General features: G+C 44.8%; 3 protein-coding genes across 8 annotated transcripts; all 3 read right to left on the bottom strand.

Moving 5' to 3' along the window:
• Window positions 1-1701: 1701 nt before the first annotated feature.
• Window positions 1702-8608, bottom strand: LOC114854151 (uncharacterized). 3 transcript variants are annotated; one of them, XM_055508218.1, is made up of 4 exons: window positions 8486-8608; window positions 5802-6310; window positions 2408-2508; window positions 1702-2264 (listed from the first exon to the last, which is right to left on the bottom strand). In XM_055508218.1, exons 1-4 carry the CDS (start codon window positions 8518-8520, stop codon window positions 2076-2078), a joined length of 834 nt encoding a protein of 277 aa, XP_055364193.1. In that variant the 5' UTR covers window positions 8521-8608; the 3' UTR covers window positions 1702-2075. The 3 variants fall into 3 exon arrangements, 2 of the variants coding, with proteins under 2 accessions (XP_055364193.1, XP_055364194.1); XM_055508219.1 differs by lacking the exon at window positions 8486-8608 and adding an exon at window positions 6974-7120 and having other exon boundaries at window positions 1724-2264; XR_008694507.1 differs by lacking the exons at window positions 5802-6310; window positions 8486-8608 and adding an exon at window positions 2620-5758 and having other exon boundaries at window positions 2243-2264.
• A 151-nt stretch (window positions 8609-8759) lies between these two features.
• LOC114854145 (interferon-induced protein 44-like) lies at window positions 8760-12678 on the bottom strand. Of its 2 annotated transcripts, XM_041070664.2 has the most exons (8): window positions 12355-12678; window positions 11468-11968; window positions 11198-11246; window positions 10816-11014; window positions 10580-10732; window positions 10323-10494; window positions 9431-9531; window positions 8760-9351 (listed from the first exon to the last, which is right to left on the bottom strand). In XM_041070664.2, the coding sequence occupies exons 2-8, from the start codon at window positions 11940-11942 to the stop codon at window positions 9142-9144; spliced, it is 1359 nt and encodes a 452-aa protein (XP_040926598.1). In that variant the 5' UTR covers window positions 11943-11968; window positions 12355-12678; the 3' UTR covers window positions 8760-9141. The 2 variants fall into 2 exon arrangements, with proteins under 2 accessions (XP_040926598.1, XP_055364195.1); XM_055508220.1 differs by lacking the exons at window positions 11198-11246; window positions 12355-12678 and having other exon boundaries at window positions 11468-11603.
• A 138-nt stretch (window positions 12679-12816) lies between these two features.
• Window positions 12817-16162, bottom strand: ifi44g (interferon induced protein 44g). 3 transcript variants are annotated; one of them, XM_029148290.3, is made up of 11 exons: window positions 16006-16161; window positions 15070-15161; window positions 14827-14851; window positions 14580-14662; window positions 14391-14442; window positions 14116-14311; window positions 13810-13962; window positions 13568-13739; window positions 13403-13503; window positions 13047-13244; window positions 12817-12932 (listed from the first exon to the last, which is right to left on the bottom strand). In XM_029148290.3, the coding sequence occupies exons 1-10, from the start codon at window positions 16053-16055 to the stop codon at window positions 13068-13070; spliced, it is 1101 nt and encodes a 366-aa protein (XP_029004123.1). In that variant the 5' UTR covers window positions 16056-16161; the 3' UTR covers window positions 12817-12932; window positions 13047-13067. The 3 variants fall into 3 exon arrangements, with proteins under 3 accessions (XP_029004123.1, XP_029004124.1, XP_029004122.1); XM_029148291.3 differs by having other exon boundaries at window positions 12817-13244; window positions 13810-13956; window positions 16006-16162; XM_029148289.3 differs by having other exon boundaries at window positions 12817-13244.
• Between the last annotated feature and the right edge of the window lie 3994 nt (window positions 16163-20156).

Here is a 20156-nt window from a genome sequence, read left to right on the forward strand (position 1 = left end):
TACTTATCACTACCAATATGAATAATGTGTGAATATGGAATTTGTGGTGTTGTATGTCATGACTTTTATTAAGTGGTATGGGATATGTATAATAATGCACATATGTATGTATTTTGTATGTATATGTTTGTATTAGTATGTGCACATACCTTAGCACTATTATTGGTATTAGTATTAATCTCCAAGGTAAACCACAGTACAAAAATTGTTTAGTTATGAATGTGTTAGCCTAAGGTACTGTGGTGGAAATTTTCCATAAAGAAGTAGATGAGAGAGAGTTGTCCTTTTGTGCGATTTATTGAAATAATAAAGAAAATAAAAATAATGGGGAAAGCAAATAAAAAGCATGGATGTTGATCGTGCACATCAACAAACCAAAAACCAGCTGGGGAGATCATTGCACACACCACGAAGGTGTGTTGCAAAGAGCCCACGATCCTAAAGTTGCTTCTGCCTTTTAGCTTCTCTGTCCGACTAAGGTGGAATGTCTTTCTAACCCAATCAAATTACATGCACCATCTCCTCCCTGTCGCAGTGTGTGTGAAGATTTTTACTTTCTCACACCTGCATTGCTGACGTCCAACTATCTGTGAGAAAGGAGCACCAAGTCTCAACAGACAGAGACACAACTCCCCGACCTTGGGTTTGGGAGCTAGAGTTGAGAGTCTATCAGGCAGAGACAACCATTGAACAATCTAGGTGAAATGTCAAATGCATACAGTAAGACAAAACATAAGATATTAATTGCAGAACATAAGTCATAAATCGTATAATAACTGCATAGAAATGCATAGAAATAAGGAAGACACATAAAAATAAGGAAGAGACAATTTTTCCCATAACAGGTACATCCATGCTTCTTATTTATTTATTTTTTTTTTTTTTGCTCCGATTGTTTACTTAACAGATTTGCTTGGTTTCAGCAGCTGGTTGCACCCCTTAACCCCCCCCCCCCTCCCGCATACACACCCTAAAGCAGAAACCTAACCTGTCCACCAACACAGCAACATCACACACATTTTGGATTAGCTAAATAAACCATTAAATAAACCATAAATCAGGAAGAGTATATTCTATACTCTATATATACTCTTCTTGTTAAAGCAAAGCTGTCCATCACAATGTGGCATTCAGCGTAATATATGCTGCTTGCTAAACTGCTGGACAGAACAAGAAAAAAAAAAAAAAAAAAAAAAAGTTGTTACAACTGCTCTGACCATGAAATCGCTACACTCCAGTTGGTTTTTAGTCTTTTTTGTCGTAAGCAGCTATATTTTCCACACACATATTTCGTACAGAACACACAGCCCATGCTATAAAACAAAACATTCTTCCCTCACGCTGCTCTTCCAACCCTTAACAAGTGAATATGGAGTAAATACTTATGCTCTATATTTAGTATTTCTCTGTTCTTGCATATCAGGTGGGGAAACCCTGTAGCGTTAGTTTATCCCTCAATTAGGATGCTGGCTGTGCCACCTATTGAGGAAATATAATAATAGCTATACTAAGTATTTATGACTACCTATTATATCTTCCAGCATCTATGTTCATTTTATGTAGGTAACACACATCTCGGATGCTGTTCTGTGCTAACCTCTCCTCTAGCTCCTCCCTGTTGACTGCCTGATCTTGTGCTCGAGTTCATCTAATTCATGCTGAACTCTGCTGCTCCTCTCTGTCCCCTCAGATAAAAGCCCTCTTTTTCTTGATGAGTAGGACTTTAAGTTCAGGGGTCACCCAGGGCTTGTTATTTGAGAATCACCTCACCCTCCGGGTGGGTACCATGTTCTCCACCTAGACATTGTTGTACAGTAGTCTTTTTAGTTCTTGCGTTTGAAATGCATTCTTTATTGTTTGGTCCAGTACATTTCTTATGCTTAAAGCAACGTCATAGATGTTCTCATACTTGGAACATGTAACATTATATGGTATGGACTATTTGCACAGTGGACAAATCATTCTCCACAGCTGGATGCTTTGATATAGTAGCTAAAATTACTGTTAAGGAGGAGCAATTTTCTACTTTGGCAGGGAGATACATCCTCATGATTTGCTGTTATTACTAATTATTCTTAAGTTTCAATGTTCCTGAGTCGGTCACTGAGCTCGTCAAAGTAATTATCAGCAAAGCGAAGCATCTGTATAACAGCACTGAGCAGCAGGATGTCACAGTCAGGGTCCAGCTCCAGTTCCTGGCTGTAGTTTTTCACCGGTATCACACAGGACAAAGGCACACCGAGCCGAGCACTGGTCTCCTGCATCTGGAGCACACAATGATTATAGTACATGCAACTAAGTTCAATATCGTTTTGAATTAGTTATTAAAATGCAACATAATTTGAATTCCTCTACTAAAACCCAAATTAAAATGATTTTATCTTAAACTCGTGACTTGAAAACTCACCACTTCCTTGATGTAGCCACTCTTATAGATGTTCCTTATGTCCTGGGCCACAAATGGACAGACTTCATCTACTTTAGTCATCAGGACCAGTTGAGGAATTGCTAGAAACAACAACCAAAATTATATGTTAATAAATGTTTATTAAAAACTGCATTACAGATATACAGAAAATGTACTTGTTCTTGTTTATAAAAAAAAAACTCCCTTCTCACCCTACGCGGGTGGTCTTATCCACTTTCCAAGCTCGGGTCCTCTACCAGAGGCCAGGAAGCTTGAGGGTTCTGCGCAGTATCCTTGCTGTTCCTAGGACTGCACTTTTCTGGACTGAGATGAGACTGAAATGTAGCCATTCCTCCAATTTGGGGGTCACTGCCCCCAGTGCTCCAATCACCACAGGCACCACTGTGGCCTTCACCTTCCAAGCCTTCTCCAGTTCTTCTCTGAGCCCTTGGTATTTCTCTAGTTTCTCATGTTCCTTTTTCCTGATGTTGCCATCGCTTGGTATTGCTACATCCACCACTACGGCTTTCCTCTGTTCTTTGTCCACCACCACAATGTCTGGTTGGTTCGCCATTACCATTCTGTCTGTCTGTATCTGGAAGTCCCACAGGATCTTGGCTCGCTCGTTCTCTACCACCTTGGGAGGTGTTTCCCACTTTGACCTTGGGGTTTCCAGTCCATACTCTGCGCAGATGTTCCTGTATACTATGCCAGCCACTTGGTTATGGCGTTCCATGTATGCTTTCCCTGCCAGCATCTTACATCCTGCAGTTATGTGCTGGACCGTCTCAGGGGCCTCTTTGCACAGTCTACACCTTGGGTCTTGTCTGGTGTGGTAGATCTGGGCCTCTATGGCTCTGGTGCTCAGGGCCTGCTCCTGTGCGGCCAGGATGAGTGCCTCTGTGCTGTCCTTCAGCCCAGCCCTTTCAAGCCATTGGTAGGATTTGTTGAGATCAGCCACTTCAGTTATGTTCCGGTGGTACATCCCGTGTAAGGGCTTGTCCTCCCATGATGGTCCCTCTTCCAGCATCTCATCCTCTGTTCTCCACTGCCTGAGACATTCACTCAGCACGTCATCTGTCGGGGCCTTATCCTTGATGTACTTATGGATCTTGGATGTTTCATCCCGGATAGTGGCTCTCACGCTCACTAGTCCTCGGCCTCCTTCCTTGCGGCTAGCGTACAGTCTCAGGGTGCTGGATTTGGGGTGGAACCCTCCATGCATGGTGAGGAGCTTTCGTGTCTTAACATCTGTGGTCTGTATCTCTTCCTTTGGCCACCTTATTATTCCCGCAGGGTATCTGATCACTGGCAGGGTGTAGCTGTTTATTGCCTGGGATTTGTTCTTGCCATTGAGCTGGCTTCTTAGGACTTGCCTTACTCGTTGGAGGTATTTGGCTGTTGCCGCATTCCTTGTTGCCTGTTCAAGGTTGCCGTTTGCCTGTGGTATTCCAAGGTACTTGTAACTGTCCTCAATGTCTGCTATTGTTCCTTCTGGGAGTGAGACCCCTTCTGTGTGGATTACCTTGCCTCTCTTTGTCACCATCCTCCCACATTTCTCGAGCCCGAATGACATCCCGATGTCCGAGCTGTAGATCCTGGTGGTGTGGATCAGTGAGTCGATGTCTCGCTCATTCTTGGCGTACAGCTTGTACATGTCATGTCATCATGTACATGTCATCCATGTAGAGGAGGTGACTTATGGTGGCCCCGTTCCGGAGTCGGTATCCATAGCCAGTCTTGTTTATTATTTGGCTGAGGGGGTTCAGACCTATGCAGAACAGCAGTGGGGACAGTGCATCTCCTTGGTATATGCCACATTTGATGGATACTTGGGCAAGTGGCTTCCCATTGGCTTCAAGGGTGGTTCTCCACAACCTCATCGAGTTTGCAATGAAGGCCCTTAGAGTTCTGTTGATGTTGTACAGCTCCAAGCATTCAGTGATCCATGTGTGTGGCATTGAGTCATAGGCTTTCTTGTAGTCGATCCAGGCTGTGCACAGGTTGGTGTGTCGCATTCTGCAGTCTTGGGCGACTGTTCTGTCTAGCAGGAGTTGGTGTTTGGCCCCTCTGGTATCCTTACTAATGCCCTTCTGTGCTTCGCTCATGTATTGACCCATGTGCCCACTTATCTTAGCTGCGATGATGCCTGACATGAGTTTCCATGTTGTGGAGAGACAGGTTATTGGCCGGTAGTTGGATGGGACTGTACCCTTTGAGGGATCCTTCATTATCAGGATCGTTCGCCCTTCGGTTAGCCATTCAGGGTGAGTCCCATCCCTTAGCAGCTGGTTCATTTGTGCTGCCAGGCGCTCATGGATTGCAGTGAGCTTCTTTAGCCAGTAGGCGTGGATCATGTCAGGGCCGGGTGCTGTCCAGTTTTTCATACCTGAGACTCTATGTTGGATGTCTGCCACTGTGATAGTCACTGGGTTCTGTTCAGGGAGGTTACTGTGGTCTTCCCTCAGATCCACCAGCCACTGTGCATTGCTGTTGTGTGACGCCTCTCTTTCCCATATGCCTTTCCAGTACTGTTCAGTTTCCAGCCTTGGTGGGTCTGCTCTGCTGTTATTACCCTGCCATTGAGAGTACACTTTCGCAGGTTGTGTTGCGAACAGCCGGTTTATTCGTCTGGCTTCGTTATCTCTGGTGTATCTCTTTAGGCGGCTGGCCAAGGCTTGTAGCCTTTGCTTGCCAGTTTCGAGTGCTTCAGGTATGGTCATCTGGCTGTACCTCTTGGGCATCGGTCTTTTCATTGCACCTCTCTGGGCCTGTCATTTGGCTCACTTCCCTCCGAGCTGCCTTGATTTTTGCCTCCAACCTTCGTTTCCATGGTGGGTATTGTTTCTCATGGCTCCCATGGTTGCTCTTATAGCCAAGCACCTCTAGGATCACTGATGCTGAAGCGTATATCAGCTCATTGGTTTCTGTGACAGTTGTGGTAGGGATCACTCTCAATGCTGCATTCACATCTTCCATGAGACTTTCTGATGGTACTTCACTTAGCCGTTGTAGTGGGGTTCGGGGTTGCCTGTTCAATCCCGCCATGATCTTATCTTTCAGGTTTGTCGCTGCCTCGCTCAGCGTATCTGTGCTTATTGGGGCTTCGTACCCAATTTCCGGTTGGGGAGATGGTGAAACCTCCCCTCTGACCTGGCGTCCTGGCTCCCCCTTGCCGTAGCATTTGTGTTGTATCTCGTCAATCTCAAGTTGTGATAGCAGTTGCCGTTTTTGGATGTTGGAACACTGAGCTACTAGTTGCTTCGCAGTCAGTCTTGAATGTGGGTTTCTCCGTTCCCATTTGCCACACATTCTTTTCATGTAACCCCTCTGACTAGGGTTAATAATAATAATAATAATATTACATTCATTTACCAGTTAAGGAAGAACTCACCTTGAACCTGGTAGACTTCACACTCAGTCATGTTGAGGTCGTTGCCGTGCATTTCTGCAGCATTAAAGGTGTAATAATTTCCTGGGCCACTATAAACTACAGCTTGACTTCCATAAATGAGAACCAACGCTTCTCCAAAATATGGACCACAGTTACCAACCATTTTCACCGCGTATGCAGAGGTTGTGACTGGATACTGGAGAAGTTTTTCTCCTTGGAGGGTGAACACAAAGGCCTGGTCATCGCACACATACTGACCAGACTGACTGAACCCTTGTCTGGTGTAACCTCCAAACACGTGTCCAGTGGCATTAAATCCCACAGACACTGTGGGGCCCTGGTTGTCACATCGCTGGTGGAAGGCTGCTCCAGTGAATCCGTGGACGCTGGCCTTGTACAGCAGCTGCAGCTTGACACGTCCCAGCTGGGAGCAGATCGCCTTCTGCTGCTCCCGGGTTAGCTGGGAGTTCATTGTGAGCAGCTGATGCTTGATGTTCACGCACTGATGTCTGAATGCAAATAGAAATATATGGATTAAAATGCAGCATATGAGGTTTAATAACATAGAAGAATAAAGAAAGAATGAAAACATTTGACATTTAGATATATAATGTAATCACAAAAATGTACTAAAACAATCAGGCGAAACCCCCCCCCCCCCCCCCCCCCCACACACACACACACACACACACACACACACACACCCAGCAGGTGGCGCCCTAGAGTTCGCCTATGCCCAGATCCGACCCTGGAAACATTCATAATAATCATTCAGTCCAACAAACGTTGCTGTAACCACATAATTATACTAAAATTCACAAAATTGCTACTACTAATAATAATCACCGCTCAAATGTTACTTTAAACTAACAAAATGTAAATCATATTTCATCCGTATACTGTATGTGCAGAACAATAACTTTCGATGTCCTCATAAAACTGGTTGCCACACCCAGACAGGTGTCGTGTCAAAACAAATCCATTGCTGTAAACGGGAGCACGCACTGTCTAGTTCATCGGTCTAAGGCTGCGGGTGCTTATTGAGTCATAACCTGCCTCATATTTAATGAAGGCAATTACGTGCAATTTCATTGTTACTAATACTACTTGCTATACAGTACAACACACACATGCAGTCGAAAAAGACTTTGAGCAGATATTTCGTTACTTACAAAACAAAAGCTCCAGTGACCGAAGCGCGTGCCTGACTGACTGCTCGTTTTGGGGAGCGTGCAAGAAACGCCAGAGCAGAGTGAAAAGTAAAACCCGGAGTGGAGTTAAAGACCAACTTTTGACTTCTCTAAGGGAACTGTGGACTGTGAGGGCAAACGGGCAGTGGCTCGAGTCCCTGCCTCGGATATTTTTTTTCAAAGCATCCTTGGTTAGGCTTCTACTCCTGTTGCCAGCGAGCACTTCCTGTGTCTTTGTCAACCTATTATAATAGTTGAGATACATCACAGAGTTTTTTTGTGTATTGATTGATTGAATTGATTTTCTTATATTTTCTTATATTTATATTTCTTATAAAATACTGATGGATATGTTTGCTTAGAGTGCATGCAAATGAGTGATGAATGCTAATTTAAGGTAAGGAATAGATAAATGAGCTAATATGGAAGGTGAACTGAGCTGTGTGTCTTAATTGCTCATGCTTGTTAGTTCTTAGTCCCGTTTCGAGACCCGTAACATACAGTAGTACTTGCTGACACCTGCAGATATAAACTTTGCAATAGCTCCCCTTTGCAGTATTTGACTGGTCTACAGTATATTTCTGTTGTTTAAGGTGTTTCACTTCACCTTAAACCAGATCATCTGTACATCTTGCTGATGCATGTAAAGGAGATGGAGATTTCTTTTTATGACTATGACCCGTCTTGACATGAAAGTGTACAACAAGGTTTTTGTTTAAACAATTCTTGATAAAAGATGTTTGTCCAGGATGAGAATATCAATTTTTTTCTTTGATGTTTCTCTTTCCCTCCAGCCTGTTCATTGTTTCTGTCTACAAGAATAGTTGTCTGTTTAGTTAAAATACTTTCCTTGTGATTTTCATTATTGTCTTTGTTTTGGTTCATCAGTAATTGAACTCATATAACCTTTCCTCCCATGTTGATGTATATCCACTTGCCTCATCCAATTTTTCCTTTATGTTGTTTGTCTGCACACAATTGTAAAAGTCTCCCTACCTGACTTATGACTTTGGGGTAGGTACATTAAAATGGCTATTAGGCCAACATTACCGTATCAATTTTTCTCTACTTACTGTAGATTTGTTTCTGTAGTTTTCAAACATTTTACATCTGTCACACAGCACACATGCACGCACAGTTTTTAGCTTGTTACCTATCACACATGAATCCTTACCTGAATAAAGTAAAGTACTTCTGTCTCGAGACCATATCACTTTTAGCCATTCTGAATAGCTTTTCTGTCATTTTTAAAAAAACCGACCCTAACAGACTGTTGTTCAGCTGTAGTAGCTGCTCACATATGGATCACTTGTCTGGAGTTCCTTTCAATAGAATATCTGTCAAATATTCAACATCAGACCAACTTCATTGTCACTTTTAGGCACAACACCAGCACATCAGTAAGTTTCATGCTGTACTTTAAAATCCTACCAACTGCATCTTCCACCGTCTCTTTTAAATTTGGTGAAAGACATCTTTAATACTCAAACTCACCTCCGGCTCCTCTGTACTGGCAGCTCACAGACCATTCGTGCAGCTGACGTGCATGATGGCTGTTCGTGTTTACTTTGTGGGAGGTTTGTGTCATCACCGTTTTCATAAAGGATTCACTCTTATTGAGCAAAGTATCATTTGCGTCTCTTAATTAATAGGGTGTGTTTGCAACGCGCCCCATCTTCACATTTTAGTGCGGGTTCAACCACATTCTTATGTAAACCAGTTATGTAAGCTCAAGCAAGTTTTGATGGCGATATATTTAGAGATATATATTTATTTTTCATCACAGTCTATAATTCTTGGGCCACGTCCACATTAATTTATGAAGGTTTATGCCTCCAAAGACTGTGTAATAAATACAGTAAAAGATTACATTGTGTCATTAATTGTTGCCAGAAATATTCTACTGTCGTTTTAAGGATAATGATTATGTCATCAATGATGTTGCTGTTCCATAAATACAAAGGCATGGAAAGAAGTGCCTAATGATTGAAGAATACATTTAAACATCACTTCAACCTTAACAGATCAACACATCAGGACCTTGTTATCAACAGTAACTCAGGAACAAAAAGAGTCTTATTTAATTCTATTCGTATTTTTTGTGTCCAATATAGAGTCACGTGTGCACAATAATTGACTGAAGGTCAAGGTCAGATGTTGCACCAATATTTTTTCATTGAAATTTTGCCCAACTTATCACTGAGTTCATCAAAGTAATTGTCAGCAAAGCGAAGCATCTGTGTAACAGCACTGAGCAGCAGGATGTCACAGTCAGGGTTCAGCTCCAGCTCCTCACTGTAGTTTTTTACTGGAACCACACAGGACAAAGGCAGATTGAGCCTTTCACTGACCTCCTGCACCTGGAGCCAGAAACAGACGTGGGTGAGGTTAGTCTCAACATTTAATGTGGTTCCATTTCTGTGTCTGCAAACATCTCACCATTTCCTTAATGTAGATACTTTTATAAACCTTTCTCACATTCTCTTTCACCAGAGGACAGGCTTCATCCACTTTAGTGAGCAGGACCAGCTGAGGAATCCCTGGATAACAGAGCAGGGGTTTAAAAAATGAACACGAGGAAATGTGAATGGTCAGCCAGGTCTTAGCTTTGCTGTTCAAAGAATTCTACTACTTCTGCTGTATAAGTTTTGTCTGTCCAGGCTACAGTAACGTGTCATATTACAATAGACAACACTACTGTCAGGCTTCGGCAGATTTCGGACCCACATGCACAGTGCGGACGAGGTGTATGGTGAACAAAGCGTTTATTGTTCGAACGTAGTCAGGCGATCCAGGTCATACACGTTAAAGCTCAGGTTAAAGGCACAAAAGGAAGCAGGCAAGATCAGATCCAGGAAACATGCAGGGATTCGGTACACAGGTAGCTCAGAAGAGCTACGGACTAGGGCTAGGCAAATCTCGTGGTCAGACAGTCAGAAACATTACCAATAGATCCAGGCAAAGGTACAGGCGAGGGACAGGCAGGAATTGGCGGTCGGAAAACAAACATGATCATGCCACAAGATGACTGTACTAAGAACGCTGGAATGTGGTACTGAGACTCGACAATCTGGCAACTGGCTATGGTAAGTACTGGTGGTTAAATACAGAAGAGTGATTAGCTAAATTATTGACAGGTGTGCATGGTGAACCGGGAGTGACAGGAAACAGCTGTGATCTGGGAGGAACAGGAAGTCCATCAAAATAAAAGACCGGAACAAGAACATAACGACATGGATAAAACTCAGACCTTTCAACATAAGACTGGAAACAAAACCAAAACCTGACAGCTACCTACTGTACTTTACTTTTGTTTATTCATTTTACTGACCCATTAAGTCCACCGTCGTTCGTATGTCATTCAGCTTCTCCTCCAGGGTTTGTGTCATGATGGACATCTTAAAGGCATCAATAACATAAGTCACACAGTGGATCTCGTCCTTCAGCTCTGGAGACGTTTGGTAATTGTGGGCCTCAGAATGCAGAGGAGCAGAGGGGTTGAACTGGTCCATGGAGAGAAAGGAGAGGAGGGACAGCCTGTGTAGAGCCAGGTCAGTGGTTTATTTAATGTAGCATATAATGATGTACCTGGTAGCGGTCGGGCACATGACCTTTAAGGATGCTGTTGATGTCATCAGTGTCAAGCCCCGCCCCTGTGCTTTCCTCCAGTCCCATTGTATCACATAAGATGATCGGCAGAGGTTTTCCTTCTCGTCCTGCTTTTATAGAGTAGGTACGAAACTTTCCAGGACAAAGTGGAAGAGTTACAAACAGCAAAGTGTGAAATAAGACCCCAAAGGAAAAGAGGGAAAACTAAGGGTCACCTGTTTGGTGAGGCCAGCCAGTTGTGAACAGCCAGCGATGGCCTGGCTGGTCACATGACCTCTGAACACTGAGTTGACGGAGTTAAAGAAGCTGGACTTTCCAGCTCCCACTGGTCCGATGAGCAGAACTCGAACCTGGGACACAAAGCTGATAATTGGTTTGTAGACCTGAATGCTGTCCATCAGCTCCTTCCTTTTCCTGTACAGATAAAAATAAATAACATTTTTATGCAGTGTAAAAGGTGTCACTTAAAAAAAAGTAAAATCCTGACAATAATTTTAAAATATATAGACACAAAATAACACTAAACATGCTGATTGCACTATTACAGAATTTAACATGTGGATCAGCAAGGTTAACTTTATATATTTTATCCATTACTGTGAGTCCCAGATAGTTGTCCTCCATTCCTTCTCCAGTTCTGTGGATTCTGCACAGTCACAGAAATAATTACATTAAAACCCATAATCTCATGCTGTTAAACCTAATGTAACAACAAAATAGTTACTGTGGTTCAATATACACTGGCAGATACTAAATTAAAGCACTAGGCCACCGTGCTCCAGTGTCCTCCATGTACATGTATGAATGGATTTGCCACAGCAGACACAAATGTGATAATGTGATGTCTGCAGTGTGTAGTGAACCTACCTTGCACCTGGTAGACTTCACACTCGGTCAGCTTGAGGTTGTTGCCGTGCATGTCTTCAGCATTGAAGGTGTAATAATTTCCTGGGCCACTATAAACTCTAGCTTTACTTTTATACATGAGAATCAAAGCTTCTCCAAAATATGGACCAGAGTTAACATTCATTCTCACTGCGTATGCAGGAGTTGTGACTGGATACTTGAGGAGGTTTTCTCCATGGAAGGTGAACACAAAGGCCTGGTCATCGCACACATACTGACCAGACTGACTGAACCCTTGTCTGGTGTAACCTCCAAACACGTGTCCAGTGGCGTTAAAGCCCACAGACACTGTGGGGCCCTGGTTGTCACATCGCTGGTGGAAGGCTGCTCCAGTGAATCCGTGGACGCTGGCCTTGTACAGCAGCTGCAGTTTGACACGTCCCAGCTGGGAGCAGATCGCCCTCTGCTGTTTTGGGCTCAGCAGGGAGTTCATCATGTGCAGCTGATGCTTGATGTTTATGTCTGAATGCAAAAAGAAATACAGGAAATAAGAAAGATGTCAAGGGTTGGCTTCACCAGCGATTCCGATTCTGATTCTGCAACACATTGTGCCTTCCATTTATAGTCTTATTACAACTATATTAACTAGCTTAATATAGTTATTTTTAGCATTGTGTGGTAAGTGTTATCTTATTTTGGTTTCATTTATTAAAGTGTTTTTACACTGCCCTCTCTGGCTCTGACCTGGCTACTACAGCTTCCTATAGACTTTGACAGACACTTTCTGCCATCTTAGTTGGCAGATTGTAACAATATAATTAGAACATTTGACATTGAAATTGAAACTGAAACATCCATAACAATCCTGAACAGAACGCTTCATGGGGAATAGCTTTGTGGGAACTTACCTTGCTCTTCTTCCTCAAGCAGCTCAGATTGATGTTGATGCAGGTGAGGTGCGTTCTAACTGCTGCTGTTAACTTTGTTGGAGGTCGGTGTCCTCATCGCTTTCATGAGCAGGGTGTGTGACATTGTTTCTGTGCCTGACAGTGTTGCTGGATGGGGAATGAAGGAATGTCGTACTGCAACTAGCAGCTTTAAAAATCATAGCACGTTCAAAATCAAAGCTATTCTACTGTATGTGTATGAACTGCAGTAACGTAAGGAAATACCACAGGCTCCGTCATTTGAATAAAACACTTCCTCTATTCATTCCTAGGGTCAGAGATGTTTTGTGGGGTGTTTTTTTCCCCAATTAAACATCGCAGCAGCAGCAAATGGCTTTAGACTCATTCCCAGTAGTAGTTTGTTTCGATTCTGTTTTTGTATTTATTGCGATGGCGGTAAACACATTCTTACGCAAACTAGAGTGAGCTTAATTCAGGTTTTAATGCAGTTGTCACATTGCTTTATTTTCTTTTTTCATTATGGTCTGTAATTCTTGGTCCACGTTGTATTCACAATTTATGAAGGTTTAGTTGAAAAACTAAAAAACAAAAATTAAATATAACAGGTGGTGTCAGTAACAACAGATGCTGAAGTTGTTTTAAAGACAAATTAGAGTAGTTCTGGTTAGACTAAGAAAGAAAAAAAAACATACAAACAACAGATCACTGAAATATTAGATCTTTGGATGCACGTTGTCCTGGAAATACAAGTCAGCGTACTGCAGGATGAGGTCGACAGCGCTGAGAAGCAGAACGTCAGTGTTGGTGTCCAGGTCCAGCTCTGATGAGTAGTTCTTTACAGGCACGATGGAGGACGTGGACATTCCTAACAGAGCTGCAGCCTTAGACACCTGCACACACACACACACACACACACACACACACACACACACACACACACACACACACACACACACACACACACACACACACACACACACACACACACACACACACACATTCAGATGCTGTGGGAGTGTGTGTCTGTAGATGGTTGACTCCAACCTACCGTCTCCTTGACGACGCTGCTCTGGTAAACCTGGCTGACATCTTTGCCTGTTTCCACACTAACTTTGTCCACATGGGTGAGCAGACCCACCTGGTGAACACCTGCATTGAAGAGGGAGAGGTTCAGCTGTGTTAGTCAGTGCTACAGAGATCTGCGCTGGCTCACCCAGGTCGCTGATGTGCTCTCGCAGCTGCTGGAAGGTGCTGCTGAGGCCTTTGGGGTACTGCAGTATTTGTGAGGCGTCCACCACAAACACCACGCAGTGGATTCTGCCTCTAAGACCCGGTGCCTTCACGTAGCCCGGGGTCTCTGAGCTCACTGGCTGATCTGGGCTGAACTGGAGGAGAGAGGAAGCATTCAGGTACAGCTGTGGCTGACGTCACCATGGTCACATGAGTCACACCGACCTTGTGTCCGTCCGCTACGTGGCCTTTAATCACAGACAGGATGTCGTGGAGCGTGGGTCCCGTCATGTCTCCGTCCCCGAGGCCCATAGTATCACACAGCACCAGTCCAGTGGGATCCTTTCCCTTCTGAGCGCGAATGTTGAAGGACTGCAGCTGAGACAGACAGACAGACAGACAGACAGACAGACAGACAGACAGACAGACAGACAGACAGACAGACAGACAGACAGACAGACAGAGCACCATAACTCATCATAAATCATCAGCTTCTTGCCGTACGTTGACCGACCAGTGTCTCTCTCGTACCTTTCTGGTGAAGCTGCTGGAGGAGGAACCCACCATGGCTCGGTTGGTGACTCTCCCACCGAACACGGACTGAACTGAACTGATGAAACTGGACTTTCCAGAACCGACTGGACCCAGGAGGAGAATCCGGGCCTGAGACACGTCATCACAGCTCGGCTTGTAGGAACTGATAGTCTTCATCAGACTGGTCTTTTTCCTGGGTTTGGACTCAGATATTATTAATTGATAAGTTAATAAGATGTTACAAATTGTATTTGATCTAATTCTTTACTCACTCTTCCGTCCACTCTACATTTCTCCACTGAGATTCCAATTTGGGCTCATATTCTGATGAAAAATGTTTTTGAAATTCAATAAAATGTTACTGTATGTTTCACAACACAACTTCTTTTTGCATTTATCAAAACAAACAGATTCTGTAAATCTATTGGTGCAGAGTGACCGGTTCCGGTTTAGTATCTTACTTGTGAAATTAAAAGACTGGTTCATTTTCTTAATTCTGCCTTTTGCAGGTTGGGTTGCAGTGAGTGCATTTCTCAACTCACGTCTGATGAAGGAAAGAAGGTTCACATACATGCACGTCATGCACCGAGCATCAACAAAGCAACAAGATGAAACTGAGTTCCTTGATTCAAAAAAGACTCAAGATCATAGGTAAGTGCTTATTTTAAATGGAAAAAAAGCATCTGATGGCACAGTTACAGTACTTACAGTTCTTCATCTTTCAGCTTTGGTCCTGAAATACAGTAAGAGTGAAAAAAGATTTTAAATGACTAAAGATAAACTGCATTTAGTGTCTGCATTATGCAGTAGTGTGTAGGAGTGTGTATCTTTCTACACACTGTCATCACTCCAGCACGTGATTCTGTTAAATGGGTTTGAACAATGACTGTACATTGTTTAGTCCCACTGTGAACACTGTGTTGTTGTGTCTTTTGACCTCACCCTACTCACCACTGATGGGAGCACTGGACTCCACTGCTTTGGTGTCGGTGGACTGGGATAAAGTAGCTGGAAATGAAAAACTTGACCCCAAAGTAAAGCCCCTAAGGAGGAAGAAAGGAAGAAGAACAGGGTGAAGATGGAGAGTTGAAAACCCTGCTTCATGCTGCGCCTTTTTAAAACCAGTTGTTTTCAACTTTATTGATTTAATTCAAACTAGCACAAAACACAGGTAATCAACATGTATGTTGATGCTAAAAGTGAATCTATTAATGAGGAATAAGCTGTATTCACAGACAGCCTGTGGTAAAGATGAACAGTTGGAGCAGCTTCACGTATTCCACATAATTACTACGTCTTTGAGAGCAGAGAACTCAGCGAACTCACTTTTTAACAAGGACACATTTGGATCCATATTTAACTCTCTTTAATCTTTAATCTCTCTTTAAAAAAATAACTTTTTGCAGCGAACATGTCTAAAGTCTACCTGGTACTTAGTAGACCAGAGGTCATTTACTGTATATTTACTTATTGGGTGACGTGTAATCTTGTGAAGTTCGTTGGCTGCAGCCCCGCTCTCCTCAGTTCACCAGGCTTTTCAAAATTTCAAAATTCGTATTATTTAATTATTCCAAGACTGACACATCATGGACAATAACATTATTTATATAAAGGTATGAATGCATGTAAAATGGAACAGTGGAATAGAAATACGCCATAAAACTAAAAGTCTGCAATGGACAGAAGTGTTAGTGATAAGTTGTCCCTTTTGTCTTGTTACGTCATAATAATAATTAGATCACATCATACACTATTGGAGTAAAAGGTTCCATCGAGTCGGATGGAGGCAGAGTCACACAAATCATCACACACAGAAACCGAACTGTCACTGAATTTAAAGTGAACGTTGCCGATACGCATAACTTTCTACCTGGTTTTAAACATTACCTGGACTTTAGTGGCGCGTCTTTATTCGTGTTGTTGAACGAAAACGCCATGTCTCATCTACTGAACCAAGCAGCGGAGGACGAAACAACGGAGGCGGTTCCCTTTCAGAGCAAATGAAAGTGAAACTCAGACTCACTGTGAGGATGAACGGATGGTTTTTTCAGCACGTCCCGCCCCCAACGACAGATTATTGTGTAGGTGTTGGCGTGTGTGTTGATTATAATAAGCCCAAGTAACACTAACTCCTTTGTTAAACACCAGTTTCTGCTATTCATGTGTTCATTACATCAGTCTGAACAGGAGGAGAAATCGCGAGGGGGTCACGGATGAAAAGACACAGAGACTGATCACAAAAGCAAAAAGGTCGATAAGACATGAAGCCAAATGTGGCTTGGGTCAGTGACGGTCAGTGAACGTGTGTGTGTTGTGCTCACGCTGGCCACTAGAGGGCGCCAGAGACTTGGCTTTGAAGCTGTGGACCTCTACCTGCCGTCCAGAGCGTCCCAACGTAAGCCTGAGCATCACTCAGTAGCTTTTAATAATTCAGAAATGTTTTGAATCAAATGTCAATGGGTAATTAATAGCGGTGGTATCTTGGTTCATGTGTTGTGTCCTTGAAGGAGAGTTTTGGTGCCTTTTTACAGAAAACTTTGCTGTTATGTTCTTTACCCTGATACTAAATCGTTTACGGTAAAGATGAGGTGATTTAGTTGTTAGGTCGTGTGATGTTGTCCATGACCTTAGAATTTAAATTCATTTTATCAATGTAACAGGGAATAAATGCAGGTTCTCTCCTGTCTTTATTTGGGTCGCACTGGGTAAACTAGCGGCTGATCAGGTGAGATAACGCTCCACCACAGTGTTGTTGTCTGGGTGGTGATGCGAGGTCCACGTCGAAGGTTATGAATCAGAAGTCAGAAGGTGACCGGTCACTTATTCCTGATGATGGAGCAGCCAGATCTTTAGCCTTGTGGTCATATGAGTGTATGGACTTTGGTACTGAATCAGTGGAGCTGCATTGAGAAAACAAAGGGCCCAGACTGTCGTAGACGGAGTCGAGCTCAGACTCAGACTCAGACTCAGACTCAGACTCAGACTCAGACTCAGACTCAGACTCAGACTCAGCGTGTTTGTGCAGCAGACCCGTCCCCGGCACCAGGAGGACGCAGGGTGTCCCAGGCAGAGGCAGGAACACGCTGTCACCCCGTCTGGCAGCGGCGCGTTTGTCTTGGACGCATCACAATAAACACCAGGCACCTACTGATATCGGCCGGTGTGCTTCCAAAAAATGTAAACCAACCTCCAGCGAGTCAAACAATCTGACGAAAGCCAGCGGCCGCCAAAGGTCACGTAACATTCAGTGCGGAGCGAGTGCAGGCGTCTCAGCTGAGCTGCTCGTTTACAGCAGACTACACGTCCCATAAATACCGCGCGTGTATTAATCATTTAATGGAGCTCATCACTGTACAGCTAATTCGTGGCTTGAGAAAGCGCCGACTCAGCAGCTCCAGCTGCCTCGAAAAGCAGAGCTGTGCCTGTCAACGGCAATGATTATTTGTTGCCCCTCGTAGATGTTTTTTTATCCATCCTGAATTCTCCCACTGCATAATGTTTAGCTTGAGGCGACTACAGGACGGACTGCCCCAAAGCCTTTGAGCCAAGCACGGACAGCAGGCACTTGGCCTTAGCCTAAGTGTAGAGCGGGTGAGAACACACCGCTCAAACACGCTCTAAAAACACCCTCCAGACCGTGAGCACGGGCCCGAACGCTGACTCAGCTCCAACAAACAGCTGCATCATCCTCTGTCTGCGTTCAGCGTCGGCCGCGCAGCAGTGATGCTGATTCAGCGGAGGTTTCAGGCTGTGCTACCATGACTGGACCAGAATGACCCTTTGCGCTCCTCCTCGGTGAGTAACGCTGGTAAACGGGACTGCGCTGACGTCTTCGGCTCCGCTCGCGGAGGCAGAACCTAAATTTGCAGTTGTGACGGCCAGTGAATGGTGTTTGTGCGTTTCACCAGACGGTGTCTGACGCTGTCACCCGACCGTCTCAGGCTCAGTCACCTTGAAGTGCCTTGTCATCATTACAGCTCGTGTCAGGTGCTGGCAGATGGACCAGAGTAGTTTTTACTCCGGTGTTGATGAGACAAATGGTTAAACTCACATGAACCACTGAAGACGCTCGGTGTTTGTGGGCAAACAGGCTCTGCCGGTGACGGCTTGGGTTTCTCCATCCAGACGGTGTAAAGCATGAAGGACACAGGCCGCCAGCTATTGTGTCAACGGGCGTCTGTTTAACTGGGCTGTGAAGAAGGGACAGGGCAAAACAGCTGCATCGGGTGAACTCAGCATCACGAGAACAGCGCGTTTGCAACAGGACTGAGTCGCAATAAACCCCGAACATCACGAAAGGAGAAAGGATGCTGAGCAAGCGAAGACCCAGCAGCTAATCTCTGCTAACGCGGCGCTGAGGTCACGTGACCCCTGACCCTTGACTTCCTGTGTTTCCAGTCTGCTGTTCTGGAGAAGTAATGCAGACGTTTCACCAGCCTCTGTGTGAAGCTTGTTCCCTGTTGAGGTTCACAGTGTTCACCTCATTTCATTTATTCATTTTTATTTGACTTGTAAAGCAAACAGACCCCGCGTCGCATTGTATTTTCTCCCTGTCTCACTTCAGACACTTAACCATCAAACTCACACAATAACGTTGCCTGTGTTTTCAACCATATCAAGATATTTAAATGTATCTGTAAAAAAAGTGCATCTGTGGATGAAGAGAAACAGAAAAAAAAAGTCGAGGAGTCAAACGATTAAAGGAGAGAAAGCGAGACAGAACGTAAATGAGAGCGAGCTCTGAGCGCAGTGGAAATCAGATGTCGAGTCGAGGAAACGCGGGGGAGAAGGGGAAGGGTCAGGGAACCGGTCTGAACCGGAGCGGGCCGACTCTCAGGGTTACAGTACGGACCCCCCCCCACCCCCCGTCCTCCTCGTCTGTCCTCTGACTCAGGCCCATTCCTTTTAGCGCCCCGTCATGCACTGGTCACAAGGGAAAATCTCGGGGTACGCGTTCCTCGGGGGTAAGAGGATCCGGAGCGTCTGGATGATCCGCATGAGTCCCAGGTTTTCCCCGGGGCGTGACATAACGAGCCAGGAGGGCGCGAAGGCAGGCACTGAGGCCGGGATCTATTGATCACGGGCCTCGTTCGTGGAATCCGTAAACTTCCAGATGCACTGGTCGGACAGTGTGTTCCCGCGGCCTCGGTCGAGCCGGCTATTCTGGGCCGTGGGTTGTAGATCTATATGTGGACGTGGGGCTCACGCGTGGGCCTCATCCTCTCTATGAGAGAAACGCTGCACTGACAGAAAGCACCGAGCGGCCGGCGCGCCAGGTCCGAGGCCTCTTGTTTTTTAGCGGGTGAGACCTTGATAACAGAGGGTCAGTGCGGTCGCAGCAGCGGCAGCAGCAGCAGCAGCAGCAGCGCCGGCTCTGGGATGAGCGTGTGACGTAAGCTGGCACACACTTTATGAGGACCGGCTCTATTCCTGGACTCAGCCCGCGGCCAAGTACTAAACTTACCTCCCTGGACGGGTGATGCTGGCCGCCGGCTTCGCCGAGATCAGACTCCAGCTATTAATATGTCGCCGCATATGTAGACCAGTCATCTTCAGTCATTGGGGCAAACTGCCCATTACAGCCGCTTCAAAGCCTCGGGTTCCATTTTAGGGCCTCGGGTTAAACTCCTGCCGTAAACATGTTACGTAAAATTTAACCCCAGGTTAGAGAATGTTTTCCATATCAGATAAACTGGAATTAGCTCCTTATTCATTACACGACTGCGTCAACAGTCATGTAACAGTAATCAGATACTTCAAAGTCAGTAAAGGAAGGTTGCTGAATCACACGTACACAGAACAGAATCAGAATCAGGATCAGCTTTAATGGCCAATTTTGCACAGGACAACCAAGGAATTGTATGTCGTGACAAAAGGTCGCGACCCCCCCCCCAGTCAGCGTCATGGCTGCCTTGTTCCACTGAAACGGCCCAGAGCTGGTGTCTCAGAACCCGACGGTCCCCGTTGTTGTTTTCACTCATGACACCTCCGGACACCGGGCAGGAAAACGTCAGGAGGCTCCAGAGCGCAGACATCAG

The sequence above is a fragment of the Betta splendens genome, chromosome 4 (genome assembly GCF_900634795.4).
Source record: "Betta splendens chromosome 4, fBetSpl5.4, whole genome shotgun sequence".
In the NCBI taxonomy this organism is placed as follows: Eukaryota; Metazoa; Chordata; class Actinopteri; order Anabantiformes; family Osphronemidae; genus Betta; species Betta splendens.

Excerpts from the sequence above, each read along its gene's own strand:
- LOC114854151 (XM_055508218.1), bottom strand. The coding sequence starts at position 8,520 with ATGGTCTGTGAGCTGCCAGTACAGAGGAGCCGGAG. Across the intron at positions 6,311-8,485 it reads CCAGTACAGAGGAGCCGGAG|ACATCAGTGCGTGAACATCA; the intron begins GTGAGTTTGAGT and ends ATTTGCATTCAG. Across the intron at positions 2,509-5,801 it reads TGAAGTCTACCAGGTTCAAG|CAATTCCTCAACTGGTCCTG; the intron begins GTGAGTTCTTCC and ends TGTTGTTTCTAG.
- LOC114854145 (XM_041070664.2), bottom strand. The coding sequence starts at position 11,942 with ATGATGAACTCCCTGCTGAGCCCAAAACAGCAGAGGGCGATCTGCTCC. Across the intron at positions 10,733-10,815 it reads TGGCTGGCCTCACCAAACAG|TTTCGTACCTACTCTATAAA; the intron begins GTGACCCTTAGT and ends TGTCCTGGAAAG. Across the intron at positions 9,532-10,322 it reads AACGACGGTGGACTTAATGG|GGATTCCTCAGCTGGTCCTG; the intron begins GTCAGTAAAATG and ends TCTGTTATCCAG.
- ifi44g (XM_029148290.3), bottom strand. The coding sequence starts at position 16,055 with ATGGCGTTTTCGTTCAACAACACGAATAAAGACGCGCCACTAAAGTCC. Across the intron at positions 13,963-14,115 it reads CCAGCAGCTTCACCAGAAAG|CTGCAGTCCTTCAACATTCG; the intron begins GTACGAGAGAGA and ends TGTCTGTCTCAG. Across the intron at positions 13,245-13,402 it reads GCAGCGTCGTCAAGGAGACG|GTGTCTAAGGCTGCAGCTCT; the intron begins GTAGGTTGGAGT and ends GTGTGTGTGCAG.